At 39.3% G+C, this 21,323-nt stretch overlaps 1 protein-coding gene across 1 annotated transcript in view; it reads right to left on the bottom strand.

The window, feature by feature from the left end:
* FRK (fyn related Src family tyrosine kinase) overlaps positions 1 to 21,323 on the bottom strand; it is a 126,528-nt gene that overhangs the window by 36,089 nt on the left and 69,116 nt on the right. The window contains exon 3 of the mRNA XM_077487085.1: positions 11,872 to 12,035. Within this exon, the coding sequence (XP_077343211.1) occupies positions 11,872 to 12,035 (164 nt within the window). The remainder of the gene's footprint in view (positions 1 to 11,871; positions 12,036 to 21,323) is intronic.

The following is a 21,323-nucleotide window of genomic DNA, read 5'->3' as shown; positions in this document are numbered from 1 at the left end:
CCGTAGCTGAAGGGAATGCTGCTATTATGGAACAGTCCTGGGGATGAGGAAAAACAGAGTGATAAAGTCTCAAATGCATGTCCGCAGACAGTGTGGGATCCAATGAGCTGTGAATGACCTGAAAACATATGCGACTACAATAGCCTATCAGATACTCACTAAGGAAACAGGAAATAATGAATGAATGCTCTCCAATGGCTGTACGGTAACCAGAGCTTGGTAAGTACAACAGTTCCATTGATCAGAGTAGAGGGAAAGGCGGAGTCTGCCATCAGAAAGCTTCAGCTTCGGCCTTCTTGTCCAACATCAGTGCCTGACCTCGCAAATGCACTTCTGGAAGAATGGTCAAAAATTTCCACAGACACTCCTAAACCTTGTGGACAGCCTTTCCAGAAGAGTTGAAGCTGTTATAGCTGTAAGGTTCGGTTCACACCTAAACTGGCCACGGATCGCCCTTGTTCTCCATTTCAGGGACGAGTCAGGACAGAATCTTTGCCTGAATTCTGCCCTGAAACAGAGGCAAAGATGCACAGAGTTTCTGTGCAGTGCGTTCCGCAGCAGCCCCAGAGACATGTGAACTCCTTTCTCCTTCTATGCGAATTGGATGCGGGGAATCCCACATCCAATTAGCAGAGGTATGAACCCAGCCTAAAGGGTGGGCCAACTCAATATTGAACCCAAAGGACTAAGACTGGGATGCCATTAAAGTTCATGTGCATGTAAAGGCAGGTGCCCCAGTACTTTTGGTACTATAGTGTATAAACAAGCGTGCTTGTAATGTATATTGTATTTTTTAACCGTATCTTTAGGCATACCTCCCAACATTTTGAGATGGGAAAGAGGGACACCTACTTGCAAACATATATAGTAATAGAACACGCCCCCTGACACACTCCCTTAAAGGAGAATTAACCAAAAAAAGGTTAATTAAATCCACAAGGACTTTTCTTTTACCACTCCTATTCCTTTATATTGGCTTTTAAAGTTACAAGTGCAGCAATTTAGAAATTGAATGAAAGGTTTAGCATTGGGACACAATTTTGAAAGATAAAAACTGCATTTTAGATGCAACCATATGGATCAGACCAAATTGAGGGACAAATAAGGGGCAAAGAGGGACAGAGGGACATTATCCTTAGATTCCTAACAAAGTCTGGGTAGAAACAGCAGGTTGGAAATAGGCATGTGAATGGGCTCTGCAACAACTGTTCATGTTCAGTATGATACTCTACTGCAGTGTTTCTCAACTATATTATATTACAGAAACACACACATTGTACATTATATACTACTGTAATAGAGTGGATTATAGGATGTTACAAACTTTTTAAACTAGGGCTTATTTTTGTGGTAGGGTTTATATTGCAGCCCTCCTGGAAAATAACGCTAGGTCTTATTTTTGGGGAAACACAAATATATATATACGAGTATATTTTCAGTTATAAATATTTATATCATGTATTTATTTAAAATATTACCTAATGTTGCAGACTATTTTAGCACACTTCTGTCAGTTAGAATTTATGTGAGGTAATGAAGAATGTGTCAGTCAAATGCATGTAGACAGTATATATTTGGAGAAATCTCTATCTACAACTACCAAAAAGGCTATAACAAATGTAGCTGTATTAGGAAACATAACTTTACAGTAGGAGGTCTTATATCTAGTTGAATTATGTAAAAGAGAGGACACACTCATAAGGACACACGCTTACACACACTCATCCACAATCATGCTGATACACAAAGACTTTATTTTTATGTCGGCACATATACAATGACATATTCCAACAGCTGTTCTTTACCTTTCTCTTAGCCTGAGATATTCACTTCCTTCTTCTCACACAAGCTGCAGGGAGCAGGCAAGAAGCACAATGCTTCAATTAGCGTGTCAGATTTTTATAACTTCCGTTTTTATTTCTAGTTTTGTTTACCTTACACTGAAATGCTATTTGTTTTACCTTTTGCATGTATTTTTTTTTTAATGGGATTGTGTGATATAATAAAGTTTCACTTATTTTTATTTTGCTGACTCATTTACCTATGAACGTATTATCCACAATTGCCTAATGGCGCGTACACACGACCGGACTTTTCGAGGGACTAGGTCCGACGGTCTTTCCGACGGACTTTCAGACTCAACTCAGACTCAACAGACTTGGCCACACACAATCACACCAAAGTCCGACGGATTCGAACATGATGACGTACGACTAGAATAAGGAAGTTCATAGCCAGTAGCCAATAGCTGCCCTAGCGTCGGTTTTTGTTCTGTCGGACTAGCATACACACGAATGGATTTCTCAGTCCGGCGGAGTTCCGGTGGAAAAATTTAAAACATGTTCTATTTCTAAAGTCCGCCGGATTTTTGACAAGCAAAGGTCTGATGGAGCCCACACAAGATCGAATTGTCCGACGGACTCGTTCCGTCGGACCTTTGCTGTCAAAAAGTCCAGTTGTGTGTACGCGGCATTAGACACTAAAATCATTATCGTAGTCGTCCACCTGGAATGTTGCAGCTCAGTGGGTCTAGTGAGATTTCATTCCTCACTTTCACTTTACGCACCACAGATAGTGTTAGGGCTGGAGGGATTAGTGGTTTAGTAGACCTTTTAGGGAACTCGAAGATGGTACTAGAACATTGGGATAGGGTAGGGTTTAAGTTGGTTATCAGGTGTTTGGGCCCCTTTAGTTTCTTCAGCTAAAAGTGCCACAGCTCTGGGGGCCCCTTTGACATAACAGCAGAGTGAAGGGTTGGTGATTTCAGTGTTGACCCCTGAGGTGATGGGGATGCAGGGCACACTGAAGACTATGGTGGTTAAACCAGAAGAGGCTCCTAGGGGGGATAAGGAGAACAGTGATGCCCTGTACACACGACTGGATTTCCCTTCGGAATAAACTCTGAAGGTTTATCCGACGGAGTTCCGACAGAATTCTGCTGAAACTGTCTTGCGTACACACGATCACACCAAAGTCCGATCGTCAAGAACACAGTGATGTATAACACGTACGATGGGACTAGAAAAAGGATATTCAATAGCCAGTAGCCAATAGCTTCCGTCTCGTACTTGCTTCAGAGCATGCGTCGTTTTTGGTCCGTCTGAACCGCATACAGATGAGCGGTTTTCACGACAGGAATTGGTTCCCTCGGAAATATGCAGAACATGTTGTATTGCTAGGTCCGTCAGAATTTTCTACGTAAAAAGTCTGCTGGGGCATACACACGATCGGAATATACGATGAAAAGTTCCCGTCTGACTTTTTCTGTCGGACATTCCGCTCGTGTGTACGCGGCATTAGATAATGCAGAGAACAGTACTTGTGTCTATTTTGAAGGTCCTTAGGAGCTCATCTAAAAGAGGAAATAAAGGATAAGATTTGGCACAGGAAATACATTTATATTTTTACCCTACTGCTGTTTCATATTGATAAATTGGAAAATGGAAAGAACAAGGTCAGGAGGAGTATGATGAGTGGTGCCACTTTCATCTTATTCCTCAAGTGTTAAATAACATATACTTTCTTAACCACTTGCCGACCGACTCACGCACATATTCGTCACGCACATATATGCCGGCTGCACAGCTGGGGACCCGATGGGTGTGGCCGCGATTGTAGGCACGAGAGCCGGAATGGGGGTTTGTGTGTGTAAATACACAAATCCTCGTTCTGATGAGAGACAAGAGACAGATCTGCTGTTCGTAGTAATTACAAACAGTGATATGTCTCCTCCTCCAATTAATCCCATCCCCCACAGTTAGAAATGCTCACGAGGGAACACATTTAACCCCTTGATTGCCTCCTAGTGTTAACCCCTTCCCTGTCAGTGACATTTACACGGTAATCAGTGCATTTTTATAGCTCTGATTGCTGTATAAATGTCAATAGTCTCAACAATGTGTCAAGTGTCCGATCTGTCTGCCGCAATGTTGCAATCCAGCTAAAAATTGCAGATCACCACCATTACTAGTAACAAAAAAATAATAATAAAAATGCCATAAATCTTTCCCATAGTTTGTAGACACTATAACTTTTGTGCAAACCAATCAATATACGCCTATTGCAATTTTTTTACCATAACATATTGGCCTAAACTGATGAAGAAACTTGTTTTTTTTTAAAAAACATTTTTGGGTACATTATAGCAAATATTAGCAAAAAGTAAAAAATTAATTTTTTTTCAAAATTGTCGCTCTCTTTTTGTTTATGGCGCAAAAAACAAAAAAGCGACAGAGGTGAGCAAATACCACCAAAAGAAAGCTCTATTTGTGGGGGAAAAAGGACGTCAATCTTGTTCGGAAACAACGTCACACAATCGCGCAATTGTCAAGCGATGCAGCTCCGTAACACAAAAAATGGCCCAGTCATTAAGGGGGGAATTATTCCGGGGCTGAAGTGGTTAAAGCGTAACTTATGCTTCCAAAATAAGGGAATGCTGTAAATTGGCTCCAGCATCATTTCTGTTTCCGCTTGCTGGAGGCCACCATTTTGTTTAAGGTCAGAGCATAAACTTCCTAATTGGAAACTCTTTCCCTCTCCTTGGTCTCAAAAACTAATGTCAGTTTCTTCAATTAAAATATGTACATTTCCAGACTTAATTGTATGTATTGGCTCAGTAAGAAGCTTACAGTACTGAAGTTTACAGGCAGTCAATGAAGGAGAAAGGAGAGAATATCAGCGAGATAAGATAAGACACTATCCTTGTAAGCTTAACTCTTTTGTGCATCCCTGGTAGCAGAGTTCTATCACTTTTGCTTTTCTTTTTTCACTTCCTAATCTGTGTTCGCTCTGCACAAATTGGCTTATTCCTGTTGCTTTATTCCCCTTTCAGCAACAGTAAACCCTAAAGCCTAGTAAACACAATGAGATTATTGGACAAATGATTGTCATTTTTTGTTTTTGCGTGCTAGTCTCCATATCGAATGCAAATAGGTTACTAAAGTATGAATATTCTTGTACAACAGAAAAAAAAATTGGAAGTGTTGTAGTGTATTTGTATTGTATTTTCAGACTAAAACTGTACTGATTAAATGAAAATTGTACAATCTGGTATCGTATGAGAAAAATTTTCATGTTTGTTTAGAAAATTTCAGACAACAGCTGTGTATTAATGATCAGATTATCGTACAATCACGTTAAAAGCAGAATTTTTCATCCAGTTTTCTCATCATGTATACAAGGCTTAAGGCTGTCAGCTATCTGGCCTTTAGTGACTTTGATTTTAGGCACAGTGCTGAGAGTAGAGAACAACTGAGCATGTGCAGAGCAGGGGGAGACATTGCATTTCTGGATTTTAAACTAAAGTATAGGCGCTTATTTACAGCTATACCTGTAAATTAAGCCAGTCTGAGGTGATCTATCAGGACTTTATTTTTTGACTAAAGTTTCATTTTAACCACTTAAAAGCCCCGGACCATTTTGCTGGCCAAAGACCAGGCCACTTTTTGCGATTTGGCACTGCATCGCTTTAACAGACAATTGCGCGGTCATGGGACGTGGCTCCCAAACAAAACTGACGTCCTTTTTTTCCCACAAATAGAGCTTTCTTTTGCTGGTGTTTGATCACCCTTGTGTTTTTTATTGTTTGCGCTATAAACAAATAAAGAGCGACAATTTTGAAAAAAATGCATTATTTTTTACATTTTGCTATAATAAATATCCCCCAAAAATATATAAACAAACATTTTTTTTCTCAGTTTAGGCCAATACATATTCTTCTACATATTTTTTGGTAAAAAAAAAATCGCAATAAGCGTTTATTGATTGGTTTTCGCAAAAGTTATAGCGTTTACAAAAAAGGGGATAGTTTTATGGCCTTTTTATTAATGATTTTTTTTTTTTACTAGTAATGGTGGCAATCTGCAATTTTTATCATGACTGCGACATTATGGCGGACACATTAGACATTTTTGACACATTTTTGGGACCATTGTCATTTATACAGCAATCAGTGCTATACAAATGCAACTGATTCCTGTGTAAATGACACTGGCAGTGAAGGGGTTAACCACTAGGTGGCAGTGTATGGGGTTAAGTGTGTCCTGGGGCGTGTTTCTAACTGTGGGGGGCGTGGCTGTGTGTGACACATCACTGATCTCTGCTTCAATGACAGGGAGCAAAGATCAGTGACACTGTCACTAGGCAGAACGGGGAGATGCTTGTTTACATTAGCATCTCCCAGTTTGTCCTCCCCGTGAGACGATTGTGGGTATCCCCGCAGCGATCGAGACCGCAGGACCTGCAATCCGACTCACGGAGGTTCCGACCGGCGCGCACACGTGCCGCCGGAGCGCACGCGATGGCATGGCGGCAAATTTAAAGGGACGTACAGGTACGCCCATTTGCCTGTCCGTGCCATTCTGCCGACGTATATCGCCGTGCGCCGGTCAGCTCGTGGTAAAAAAGTGTAGTGGGAAAAAATGCCGTAACATTGTTCTGATCTGTTCTGTTACCTTGAGTCGAAGTTCAACAGACATACAGGGGTATGGCTTTGCTACATTATGATAAGCAGTATAGACAACACATGTGGGTGGTGTCTGAGTTTACCATGGGTCAACCTAGTACGGTTGTCTGTACGGTCTAAAATATTGTTGCAATTATCGTTTTTTCTGCACTGTAGCTTTTATATTTTTTTGCATGAGTCTAGTGTATATTTTTTCTGATGGTTTTTTGCTGCATCAAGTTTTTTTGCAGGTATTGCACTTTAGCACTATTTGCACCTTGAGGACACTTTATTAGTTTATAATATTTTCTAATGGCGTTGGATTCTATAGTATCTGTGAGATAAGGATCTGGAGTTTGTATTACATCAGATACAATAGAACGTTCATGTGGACATTACCTAGATCCTTCCTGTAAGAAGGATACACTAAACACGTATAGTTATTTGTTTATTGGGATCTTCTATTTTTATTATTTTTTATTTTTCACATTTCACCACTTTTATTTGATGGAATACTTTAGTTTACGCCCATTACCCACCTCGGGTACAATACATTTTGGGCGCACCACAGTGGGGTGTACATAAAGGGGGTAGGTGGGAAGTGAGCACGCATTAGCATTAAAGGGGCCTTTTGTTAGGGATTTTGTCTTCATATAAGATATTGATTTGAGCCTCCTTGCCCTTCCTTTTATTCTTTTTTGGGTTGCTGTCTCCTTTACAATAGTACAGTGCATATTTGACTGGTAACGTGGTGTGTGGATAAGCTAATCCCATTGTTTATACACTGACACGAGCACTGGGAAATATAACCTGGGTATTATATTATAGATAAATTAGTAATTCTGTTATAGGTAGCGCCATAAGCCCTATAATAACATTATAAATAGCTAAACAGCCATAGCTCCCTAACAGGGACTGAGGGCTTAGAGGGTGACAGCAACCTAAAAATATTCTGCTTCCTAAGCACGGCTATTATATATTTTTTCTAATTAGATAAGGATGTATATGTCTGGTGTGATCCTGCACACATATTTTAATGTTGTATGCTGATGATGAATGTTAAATGCACTTTGTCAACAATTTGTGTTAAGCAGCCCTCACAAAGTTGTCATCTCCTGATTTGTACTCTCCACATGCCCAACAATGTACAAGTTTATTTGTAGATTTTTGGCATCCCTGATTATGGCCAGGTTTTAGGTTTTCCCTACAGAGATATATATGCTGATGCATTCTTTCATTTGTAAAGAGTGAGTTTTCTTGATGAACAGGTGTGAGCACTTGAGGCATACCTGAAGAGACAGAATCATTTATACTGGTGTGTGTGTGTCCTTTACTGGGTGGGTGTAGGTGTGCTAGCAATCCTAGCTAAGTTATATAAAGGCCTGCAGTTGTGGCGGTTGTTTGGGCTGAGAAGAGGCCAGAATCTTTGTTTGCAGTGCTTATATAGGTTTACAGATAGACATGTTCATTTTTGGGGGTGTGTGCATAATGCAGGACCCACACCCCACTAAGGTTGTGGTTTGATGATTGCTTTATGTGTTTGCTGGTATAGTTTTGCATTAAGGCCCTCAAAAGTGTGGGGCCTGGTATGGACTTAGGGAGGGGACCCTATGGCATTTTTACCATTTTTTTCATCTATATTGCCAGGAGCCGGCAATACATTACAGCCGCAAGAAAGTTTAAATGACATGTTTTCCTTTAGAAATGTCATTATTGCTGCAACATGTTCTATGTTCTATGATACATCGCACAGATGCACCACTTTACAGGCAGACTAAGGGGGCCCCTCAGGCATGCTACTTAAAGGAATACTTAATTTTTATTGCAGTACCCAGGTGCCCATACACTTTTTATGGCAATAACTTGCACATAAACCTTTAAAATCAGGACTTTGGATTTTTCATGTTCGTGTCCCATAGACTTGAATAGCATTTGCATCTTCGCTAGAACTTTTTTTTCCCTGCAACAGGCAAATGCCCAATAGCCTATGCCACATCAGCATGGACATGGTTGTTTCCATAATATAAATGCCTCAAATGCAAAACATTATTGTATAAAATGAAAAGAATCAAACACTAGTAAATGTTCTCAGTTCAGTGCGATAGTGGTCTGCACTCCTACCTTGAAAGACTCAGGCCATGAGTTCAAATCTCATACTTGGTATCACCTACTGAATGCTTGCATAGTACTCAGCAGCATATGCTGAAAATAGCCAATGCACATCAGTTCAGTTCATTCCATAATAGTAACTCTTCAAATGCATGCAATGGTCTGTAAGTATTCAATAATATTATGGTGTGGAATTCCAAAAATTACACACTAGTTAACATGCAGAGTAATAGTTTACACTTTGTTTTTAACCCCTTCATGACTAAGCCTATTTTTGGAATTTGGTGTTTACAAGTTAGAAATCCATATTTTTTGCTAGAAAATTACTTAGAACCCCCAAACATTATATATATTTTTTTAGCAGAGACTCTAGAGAATAAAACGGCGATTGTTGCAATATTTTATGTCACACGGTATTTGCGCAGCGGTGTTTTAAACGCAACTTTTTGGGAAAAGGGACACTTTCATGAATTTAAAAAAAACGAAACAGTAAAATTAGCCCAATTTTTTTGCATAATGTGAAAGATAATGTTATGCCGAGTAAATAGATACCAAACATGTCACACTTTATAATCGCACACACTCGTGGAATGACGACAAAGTACGGTACCTAAAAATCTCAATAGGCGACACTTACATTTTTTTTTACGGTTACCACGGTTACCAATTTAGCGTTACAGAGGAGGTGCTAGAATTATTGTTCTCGCTCTGACGATACCTCACATGTGTGATTTGAACACTATTTACATATGCGGGTGTGACTTCCGTATGCGTTTTCTTTGCTTCGCGAGCTCGCGGGGACGGCGGGGGCGCTTTAAAAAAAAAATTTAAATTTATTTTAAAATGAATAAATTGTTTTTTTTTTTTTTTTTTTTTATTAAATTTGATCACTTTTATTGCTGCCACAGGAATGTAAACATCCCTTGTGACAGTAATAGGTGGTGACAGGTACTCTTTATGGAGGGATCGGGGGTCTTTTAGATCCCTCCTTTACACTTCAAAGTATTCAGATCGCCAAAAAAGGCGATTCTGAATACTGTATATTTTTTTTAAACCGGCGCCATTGGCAGCCAAGTAAACGGGAAGTGACGTCATGACGTCGCTTCCATGTTTACTATTAGGAGACTGGAATGACGCTGATTACGGCGTCATTCCAGTTCCTCCCCAGCAGCCGGAAGCATCAGATTGTGAATCAGTGCTCCCGATCGAGCGGGAACACCGGTAACAGCGGCGGGAGGTGGCGGGAGGGGGGGATGTCCCCTCCCGATCCTCCGGCATAACAGCTTCAGCTTCTTCAGTTGTTATGGCTGGATAGCCAATCGTCCGCTGTAAAAAACAGTACCGGGATGATGCCTACATACCCCCGGAAGCCGAGTACGCACATCTGCATACGCTCGGCGGGAAGGGGTTAATTCGCTTGTGCACTGGAAAAATCAATACAGCTACCTTAGGTGGGTGGTAGGTTGGCTGGGATTTGAACTCATAACTTGAGTGCTTTGTAGACATCAGTGCACACCACCAAGCCATTGTGTTAAGTACGCTGAGCCCTGCACAATAGTGTAGTATGATTAAAGAATAAACATAAATAATTACTGCGTTATAGTCTCATAAAAAATTTAATTAACATGAAAAAAAAACATATAACAGATATGTAACTGCAAAATTTCAATACATGTAACTCTACAGAATAGTAGACATTACTCTGTTATACTCATTCATAACTGCATTCGTTAGCAAAAGAAGAAAACAAACTAGGAATACTAATTGGAATATACATAAATAGATGCACACAAGGTACAGGACATCTCACATGAAAATGTTTTATTCAGATTCATGTGATCATGACTGCAGTGCAGTTCCATATAATAAACTCTGTAGCTATTGGCACTTGCAAATTCACGGATATGCCGATTTCACATTTCCAAAGGCATGTTCGCAGGTATTAGCACATATTCACCTAGTTGAAGTCTTAATTGGCTTATTTGGGCGTAACTAAATGCAGAGCGGCCATTACTCCCCGTTTTTCTTAGTAAATGAACCTCACAATGTCTTTATAAATAAAACCAAAGTTTCCTAAACAGGCAAAAATATTGCTTTTTGACAAACAGAAGTTCAACTTTAAAATATAAAAAAAAAAAAAAAAAACTGTAAACTATTTTGGCTGTAGTGCCATTGCACATATTACCAGAACAAATTACGAACATTAAATGTTAAGAATATTAAGAAAAAAGAAATTTGATTTGATTTGGTTTTAGTCATAGTCTTTTGACTAAAATGCCATTTTAGTTTTTATTCGTATTTTAGTCTAAAAAATATTTTCGACGAGGAAATTAACACAGCTTAGTAGTGTCATGCCTTGTACACACGGTCAGAAATTCCAACAGAGGAGGTCCGATCGGATTATATTGTTGGAAAATACGATCGTGTGTGGGCCCTATTGTACTTTTGTGACGGAAAAAATTTGAGAGCAGGATCTCAAATTTTCAGACAAAAACATCTGACTTTTTCCGATCGTTTGTAGAGAATTCCAATCGGATAAAGTGCCACGCATGCTCAGATCAAATTACAAGACCAAAGCTATTGGCTACTAGCCTTAACGTAGTCCCGTCGTAACGAACGAACGTCATCACGTTCCGAATGATCGGATTTTCCGACAACTTTGTCCGACCGTGTGTATGCAACACCAGTTTTGGACAAAATCTGTCAGAAAAAAATCAGACGGATTTTGTGGTCGGAATGTCCGACCGTGTGTACTAGGCATCAGTGTGTGTCAGTTAACTTCACAATAACTCTATGACTAATTTGCCTACTTAAATATTTTTTCAAGGCTATAAGGCATTTGTTTGGTGCACTTTTTTAATTATTACCCTACTTGTGTTTTTATGTATTATACACTAACACGTTTACCTTTTTATTGTATTTTTTTTTTGTTATTTTACACACATTTGAATTATTTCAACGTTTTCATTTTCTTTTTGTTTACTTACTGTATTGTTCTGCAACATCTACAGACTGCTTATTTGTGGGCAAGCCACAGTAAAAGCTGAGCTGACAGGTTTGGTTTGTAAACAAACCAATGTGAGCACTAGGATTGGCTATCATAGTGATCACATGATTAGGAACCACACAGCTTGGTTTCTGATTATTAGTGTAGAGTAACAGCTGCTAGTTTGAATATCACATTCTCTCTGTACAGGGGATCTGTTCCTTTCTGAATTATAAGCAATGCAGAATAGCATATTGTGAATGATATATCTCACTCAGCTGAATACATGAAAATATTATACACACAAAGACGTAAATGAAGAATCTGTAAATACCTTTCTACATGGGCTTGTGAGCCTGCAGTAGAGACCATCATTTAAATTTCTGTAATTTTGCACAAGTTCCTCCAAATTCCTGAACGTTTTTCTCGGTGAAATATAAAATCCTCCATTATCAAGCCTTCTAATCCTGTAGTGTTTCACAGCACTGCCATCGAAGACTAGAAAAAAAAAAGCAAATTCTTAATTTGATGAAACCAAACTGCATTGATAAATCTAAGCAACATGGCAGCAAAGTCTTACATAGTTACATAGTTAGTCAGGTTGAAAAAAGACACAAGTCCATCCAGTTCAACCACAAAAAAATAATAATAATATCTTGTATCTTAGTCTTGTTTTAATTCTAAAACTCTACTTGGGTACAACATACAGGATACAGTATCATTGCTACACAAGTCATTTTGTTATTCAATGTTAATGAACATGACCCTTCCATTTCAGTCAGCTGTCAATTTCTAACACAAATTTTAAATGTGACAGCAATAATTTATTTGCGTACAGGACTTCCTAGATTCCCAATTCCCCTGCTCATGCAAATGGTTCACTGTTCTTTTTCACCACTCTGCTTAGAGCTTGAGATCACATTCAATCTTTGGTGAAATACCTTTACCATGTGCATGTGAAAACAATTATTGCATGGGAACAGATTTTTTTTTCCCATGTCCAAAAATACTCAGCTATGACAAACCAAAGAGAAGTGGTTGCACAAGAAAGAAAACATCATATGATGATCACAATAGTTTGTTTTAACAGAAAATGTTGTCATTTTTCTAAAGTGACATAATTATACTTTTAAAAGAAAAAACAGTAAATTCTTCTCTTAGCAGTGTTGTTTTAAATCTTAGGCACACTTGGGCACTACCCAGGGGCCCCAGATGCATGGGGACCCCATGATAATCTTGTATTACATCATACTTGCCAACTGTCCCATCTCTGCTAGGATAGCCATGCATTTTACTAAGTTTTCCCAGTATCGCCGTGTTCTAAGCAGCATCCTGAAACTTGTACTTCCTGATCTTAGTATCTTGCCCTCCTGGTTCCCCCTGTACTGTGCTCTTTGTGTTAATTTAGTCTTTGATTTATAGCATGTTTTTTTATTGTTTAAAATCAATTATATTGAAATCACTAATAAATATATGTTTAATTCTATCAATTATTTACACTTTAATTCTTGAGAGTAGATGCGTAAATTTAGGGCAGGCTGGTCTGGACCCCAATGCATTACTTTGCCCAGGAGCCCATGATATTAAGACAGCCCTAGAACAAGTTTTTTTTTTTAAGTATTTCAACTATGTAGCTACATGGAAGGGTTCCCACACTCCCCTTATAAACGGCACTATTGGAAAATTTCTGAACTTGATGATCAGTTATTTAATTTTGTACATAAAATAGGGAATGGTCATTTTACAGGACATTTGCCCATATAAAACATCACTCAGATCAGTGGGAAAAGACCCACAGGCAGTGTCGGGACCAGGGTGAAGATGGCAAATCATGCCCCCGAGGGGATGAGGCTAACAGTGGCATACGCAGCAAAATCTATTAAATTTATGTAATGTTTGTGGAATGTGCTACATCACATGAACCACTTTTCAGAGCATGTTTGACAGGTTGTAAGGAGGTGCTATGTCACCTCCTTGCTGCCTGATTTATCCCTGAAAATGCTGATCCATTAAAAAAGTGGTTATAATATAATAACACAGATTAAAAGTGTGGTCACCCTGAATCAGGCTGGTGTCCCCACTGTTTGGCATTATCATTGAAGTCACAGCTGCTGTATTTTGTTAGAATAATATAGAATAAGGAGCACAGGGGTGCATTCTGGGCTCATGCCTGCTGCACCTGGACTAGCCTGGTACCTGTCAATCCCCCCACTTCCTGCATATGGGTGGTCTCCTCTAGAAAATCCATAGAATCCAATTTGCAAAATACACATCCTTCTGTGCCATAGAGCCCCTTCTGTGCCTGGTAGGGTGTGTACCTGGAATGGCAGATATGTTCTGCAGCTCCTGAGTACAACTGTGGGGCCACAAACACTTACCTTGGTAAAGTAGAGAAGCTGGTAGTGCCATCTTGCCATGGGGCATGGTTTTAGGGCTGTGTAATTCCAGGGATGGTCCTATTCAGGGCTCCATGGTGGCTTTAGGAAGGTTCAAACTCTATGCTGCCTCATGTTATGTGCTGGGAGGTGCAAGGCATGAAAGGAAGGTAACACAGTAACTTGCCCCAAGCACTCCTTCTCCCCTGACTGTCTATCTGTTGCTACCTACTGGCAGGACATTGAGGTTAATTTACTAAAATTGCAGAGTGCAAAATCTGTTGCAGCTCTGTATAGAAACCAATCAGCTTTTTTTCTCAAAGCTTAATTGAATAAGCTGAAGTTAGAAGCTGAATGGCTTGTGTGCAGAGCCGCAACAGATTTTGCACTCTCCAGTTCGAGTAAATCAACCCCACTGTATGCACGTCACGGTTCCAGTGCAGGTGAGTATCTAATAGAATGCTTAGTAACTCATACTGATTAGCAATCACTGGAGTACAGGGCTAGTGTTAGGAGATGACAGTAGTACGAGGGTAGTCTTCCCTCACTCCCCAGTGGCACTACTGAGACTCAGGTTTTTTCTCACAGTAGGCTCCTTCTCCTTCTGACAGAAGAGGTGCTGCAGTCACTCCTGTCAGTGAGGAAAGGGACCGGCGGTTGAATTTCTTGGGTGCCCCCTCAACATAGAGCTCCAGGTATGTGCTCTTTCTGTCCCCCCCCCCCCCCCCCAAGAGAGATATGCGAGAAAAAGAAAAACACACTTATCTGTCAAAGTACCTTAGCCAACACTTATGTTGGGAAGGTCTGAACCCCTGTCATGTTTTTATTGATGATTTCACCTGTCCTGATGACCACACAGACAGAGAGGAGATCTTCCCATTAGGGAAATACACAATAACAATAAAATTATGACATTGGTTCTCACCCTTTCATATTCAACTTACATATTAAAGAGATGGAGATTGTACAAACAATACTACAATCTGAGCTAATGTATGAGTGTCGGTACTCTAATTGTCTTCTGAAACTCTCATATAGTTAAACTGTATAAGTTATATACCGTTTGTTACAGTTTGTTTGTGTAAACAACTGTGTACATTTCTGCCATCAGTAAATTACCTATAACTGCATTCACTCTTCCTCATTGTGTACCATGTTTACCAGCTCAGTCCAGGTTAGCATGATATGTGCAAAATTAAAGTATAACCAAACAGGAATTGGAAAATAATCAAGTATCACATACCTTATCAGGTGACCTTTAGAATGTAAGTAATGTTACAAATAATAAAACGTTATCTGACAGGTCGATGTCTGTGCAGAATGAGCTAATAATTCATATCCTACGATGAATAAATGGAACTCTGAAGTACAATTTAAAGCAGAAAGAAACAATGTTGGTTTTAGTTGTATTTGTGTCTTTTTGTTAGTGTTAAAAATAACTAAATTGAAATAAGAAATGTATGCATGCACCTAGCTTTAGTTTTTGAGCAAAGCTAGAATCGTGCGCTTAAAAAGCCTCCTGACCTAGGGGAACTGAATATACAACTAAAACGTTCAATGATCACTCCACTAATGTTACAAAAGTATATAACATATAAGAATTGTTGCCCAAACCTTTTGTGTCTTAAAGTGCATTCCGGGGCATATTATAAAAAAAAAAAACATATTTAGTAGATCTCCACAATAAATGTATGTTGCTGCCTGTTTTATACCTTTAAAAATAGTTCAAGTACAGAAAAATACCTACCAGAAAAATATTTTCTAAAAAAAATCAGTGTGCTCTAAACTTCGTGTTTGAGTTGACAGCATAGTGTCTTTGCTGCACTGAAACCCAAAGTAGAGCTGCCAGCCCTGTCTGCTAAAATACAGAGTTATGCCCTGTACACACGGTCTGACTTTCCGATGACAAAATCCGTCAGATTTTTTCCAATGGATTCTGGCCCAAACTTGTCTAGCATACACACGGTCGCACAAAGTTGTCAAAAAATCCGATCGTTCAGAACACAGTGACGTAGAACACGTACGATGGGACTATAAATGGGAAAAAGTCAGATGGAGCCCACACACGATCGGATTTTCCGACAACACGATCTGATCGCACATTTTCCGTCGGAAAGTCCAACCGTGCGAACAGGGCATTACACCTATCCCCTACCCCTCTCTGTCTCACTCCACATACATACATTGATTCCCCCCCCCCCCAAAAAAAAACAATGCTGTTGTCTTCCCTCTCAAGAGGCACCCTACACACTGTATAGGTGTCAGGAGGGGGAAGGGAGCATTTTTTTAGGTTTAGCCTGGAATTTAACAAGAAATACAAGTTTTTGTCAGGTTACAAGAAGTTGTAACAAATCTTAGAAATAACAATATGTATCAACAATGCAAGACAAACAAGATACAGCATCTTGTGGTTTTGGAATGAATGCCATTTATCGAATGAACAATACATATGCTGTTAGAAATTGTGTTTTTAGAACATTTTCCATTTCCAAATTTTTTGCTCCTTTGAATTTGAAATGTATTAAGATTTCTGAGATTCAGCAAGATATTTTTGTGATTGCTAACTTTTTTACCCCTAATTTGGGTATAGTGAAAGAGCTCAAAAGTGTTTGGAATTGGGTATTAAAGTTGAATATTCTGTGAAAAATATACAGGTGTCATGCCGAGCAGAGTCCACTTCTAAGAGGCCAATATTTCTAAAACAGATATTAAACAGAAAATGCTACATTTCCCTCTGAGCAGCAAAGTAAGGTCAGTTACTCTTTAGCTTAAAGTGTTACTAAACTCACAACAGTAAAATCAGTCTGTATATTCAGTAAAGCATGCTTGTTATTCTTGCTGTGAAACCTAAGGGGTTAATGCTCTGCATTGGGTAGAAAGGCTATTTGATCCTATCTTCTCTGATCCTCCCCTTCTTCCACAGTCCAAAATCCATCTCCTGATAGAACAGAACCTTGGGGGCACTCTGCACATGCTTAGTTTGGTGTGTTTTGTTAGAGAGTTTTTATTTTCTTGGGAGGATGCATGTACTCAGCAATCAACACTGTCTAGACAGAAAGTCAGGAGTCTTGCAGCCTCATAGGACAGTCAGAGAAGAATGAAAATGCCTCCTACAAGCTTTAATCAGACACTGATAGAAGTCATAAGACTGCTATATACTGCTGATGATAAAGGGTATTTAGTAGCCTATATTTACTAAAATATTTTATTATTTTAACAGTATTTTCATGTTCTGTGTACTGTGGGAGACCAGATATAGTGAATGCAGGATCCTGGGTTTAGTAACACTTTAAATATACTTTCAACTCCCCAATAAACAACTAAAAATAAATACACAGATCATGTGACAATCTGACACCAGAGGTATACAAATTGCTATAAAATACCAGTTGTAATGGTAACAAACACTATAGACACCAGGGAAACTGATAATGTGTAAACCCAACTGCCCCCAACATAAACATCCCCACGATAAACATCAGCAATAAACATCCCTTCAAACATAAACACCAAGGCAATAAATATCCCCCACCTGCATAAACATCCTTCACCTGTAATAAACGTTCCTACCAGCAGACCACTGATACAGAGCGGCATAAGCAGTGGCGGAACTATCACCATAGCGACACACACGGGCACTATGGGGCCCGCAGCCAAGTTGGGCCCAGTGAGGACAGGCTCCAGGGGTCCACTGGTGGCTCCGCGGGTGAGAGCGGTTGGCTCATCGGGTGAGAGCGAGCAGCTCCGTGGGTGAGAGCGTGAGGCTTCGTGGGTCTTTGGGTTAACAGCGTGGGTGAAAGTGCAGGTGTGAGTGGGCTGGTCAGTCAGGGAGCTGGCAGACAGGGGAGCAGAGAGATGACATCATCTCTCACTGCCCGGCGCCCACCCTGCATCCCTGCAGTGTCAATCTGCTGCCTGACTCTGTGACAGGACAGGAAAGTGACACAGCAAGTGACAATCCATAATGTGTGGCATGCGACGTGGCAAGTGACAATCTGCATCTAGTGGCAGGTGACGTGAGTAATGGACAATACGCAACATGTGGCAGGTGACGTGGCAAGTGGACAATCCGCAGCGTGTGGCAGGTGATGTGGCAAGTTACAATCTGTAATGTGTGGCAAGTGACAATCCAGGATGTGGCAAGTGACAATCCATAATGTGTGGCAAGTGACAATCTGGGACGTGGCAAGTGGACAATCCACAACATGTGGCAGGTGACATTCCACAACGTGTGACAAGTGACAATCTGGTGGCAGGCGATGGTGGTAAGTGACATACTCAGGGCTCCCACAGATTCTGCATTATGACGAGATGAACTATTTAATTTTATATAACAGAAATTGGTTAGAAGGCATGGATGTCAGCAATGTATGTCCTTCAGGGGCTGCATACAGTATACTGCATACTTTGTTGTTCGAAATTAATATAAGCTGGGTGTGGTAATCTGTTGTTCAATGGCATTAGTCAATTTTTTTTATAGGGGGGCTGCTTGCGGGGGGGGGGGGTCCCATACAACATTTTGCTATGGGGCCCTGTGATTTCTAGTCACGCCCCTGGGCATAAGGAAGAGGGAAGTACTCCCACATGTCCCCTTGGCTGTGCCAAATGGCACAGCCATGACACAGTTATAATACCAGTGAGGAACTGAAAACACTGACCGGCAGATCATGGAGAGACAAACTTTCAGTCAATCAGTAATGAAAGGTGCACGAATAGTAGTTAAAAATAAATACATGAATAGATAAAATCAAACCATGGAAAAACTCTTACTTTGAGAACATGAGGTGACTAACCTTCACAAAAAGTGGCTATCAATTGATCCAGTGGCTGCAATCATTTCTGAGGTACTGACTTGGGTGGATATTATTTTTTTAATACTCAATTGTCCTGCATCAGTGACTCAGTATTAAAGCCATGCAACTGGTACTCTCAAATGAAGGTCAGTACTTGCAGCTACATAATTCTCTCAAAGTCACCCTGTCTTTACAGGGTAAAAATTAAAGTAAAGCCTCCTTGTAAAAAGAAGTGCTATATACTTACATTTCTGGCAGTCTCTTTTAAAAAAAGTGGTGTTACTGTTTTCCAAAATCAGTTAAATGCAGGGACCAGGGATTGCAACGCAGTGGAATTTTAAGACATGGACCACCAGAAGGGTAAGTGTATATCATTTTTTTACAGGGAGGTTTTATTTAATTTTTTTTTTTTTAATTGTGAAGACAGGGGCAAAATTTATTAAACCAGGTAATAACCCGAATGCAATAATACAGACACTCTGTGTATATCAGCATCAATTTACTGTGCCCAACACTGTCATCACTATACCGTTATTAGGAATTATATGAAAAAAAGACACACAAATAATATGAAATATTTTTAGAAGCCCTTCTTTAATTGCACATTATTTTTATGTAATATTAAACATTTTTCTGGCAATTTCCTCTTATTCAGATAAATTTAATTTATAATTAAGAACTAAACCATTCCTACCAAGTAATAAACAATTTAAAAGCAGCTTTTTTTATTAATGGAAAAAGTATATCATAAATGAATCCACTTATTTTGAAAGAATTGGTTTACAATTATAAAACTTAGCATGATATTTTTTCTTCACTTCATTTTACAGTCAGCATTATTTCTTCATTGACTTTGCCAGTTTGCAATTTACTTCTGATAATTAACAAGGTAAACTGGCAACTTAGCATAGCTTGAAAATAGATTTGCTTCATTACAATCTAAACAGGTTTTTTTCACAAACATGAGATGTATTACATTGCTGGTAAAAGAAAAACACAACTGATCATTCCATTTATTGTTTCGGCATCTGCAAAAGAAATTGCTTGTGCAGTAAATGAAATGCAACTCATTAGCCGTAGCATGTAAGCTTACCATTACAGTTATCTCAGTTTTGCAGGGTCGCTTAGAAATCTGTATGATTTTTTTCATAAGTCAATGAAAAGCAGTATTTTCATTTGAAGAAGTCGAATGCCCCTGTACACGAAGTCGGATTTTCTGACGGAAAATGTTTGATGGGAGCCTTTTGCCAGAATTTGCTTCGTGTGTAGGCTCCATCGGACATTTTCCATTGGAATTTCCGTTGCGCAACATTTGAGATCTGGTTCTCAAATTTTCTGACAACAAATTGCGATCGTGTGTACATAACTCAAGCAGAAGAGCCCCACTGGCTATTGAACTTCAATTTTCTCAGCTCATCGTACATGTTGTACGTCACTGTGTTCTTGACGTTCGGAATTTCCGACAACATTGTGTGACCGTGTGTATGCAAGACAAGTTTGAGACAACATCTGTCGGAAAAATCCCATGGTTTTTGTTGTCGGGATGTGCGATCGTGTGTACACAGCATTAGGAGACAGAATTGTCAACCTTCATGAAATTGACATGGTGCCATCTGTAGGCAGGCATATACATAATGCCACTGAGGAACAAGAATGAATAGTTTGAAAAACTAAAACTTCGAGGCCTACTTATAAAAAAATAAAAATTCTCGGCTTAGGCTCACAGTTTTCTTTCTGTATCTATACAATTATATATTATAGCCATAATACTGAAAGCAATAAACTAGCAAAAAGGTGAACATTCTACTGCAAAGGCCTCATGCCTTAGAATTTTTTTTAATAAGAATAGACTCACTCTGAGTACTCCTTTCAGTTCAGAATTTAAAGACAAAAGATATTGTTCATAGATATTTGCCCATCATTTTTGAGGATCAGATATGTGCTGATCTTCTTAGGGATGGTGTCAATATCGTTCCAAAAAGAGCACCCACTAATAATTCATTGTCATTGAGTTTGTTTCAACCAGATAAGGTAAGGTCCCTCACATGGCTGCACTGCAAGGGCAGCTATTGTTGTGGTGGCACTGGTTGCCCTTGCTCTGGGCACATCATTAGAGGTGATGTGATTCGTTTGTATTCTATTGATAGGGAACAAAACTTTCAATCTTTTTTCAATTGTAATACTAAATGTGTCATATACATCATCACCTGCAGGGTTAGCCACATGCAGTACATAGGACATACCACCAGACGTTTGCAGGATAGATTTTATGAACATCTTTATAGCATAGAAAATAATAAATCTACTAACATAGCACATCACTTTAATAGCCAGCATGATAAAGATCTTTCAGCTGTAGGAGTAGAGGTTTTTGGAAAAAAGTTAACGTACCTAAGAGGTGGGGGGATGTCTTTTGTCTACTCTGTAAAAGAGAAGTATATTGGATCTTTCATTTTAAGACTTGTATGCCCCATGGCTTAAACTTTGAATGGGACATCACTCGTTTTCATGATTTATTAATATGTTTATTTTGCTGGATTTATATATGTGATGTTACCCATTCTTCTCCTTAGCCTGTATCTACACAATGTAATAGGATTATGGTATTCTTACATAGT

The sequence above is a fragment of the Lithobates pipiens genome, unplaced genomic scaffold (genome assembly GCF_037356315.1).
Source record: "Lithobates pipiens isolate NorthernLeopardFrog02 unplaced genomic scaffold, aLitPip1_a1.2 Scaffold_18, whole genome shotgun sequence".
Classification (NCBI taxonomy): Eukaryota; Metazoa; Chordata; class Amphibia; order Anura; family Ranidae; genus Lithobates; species Lithobates pipiens.
This window is presented reverse-complemented; position numbering and strand designations above follow the sequence as displayed.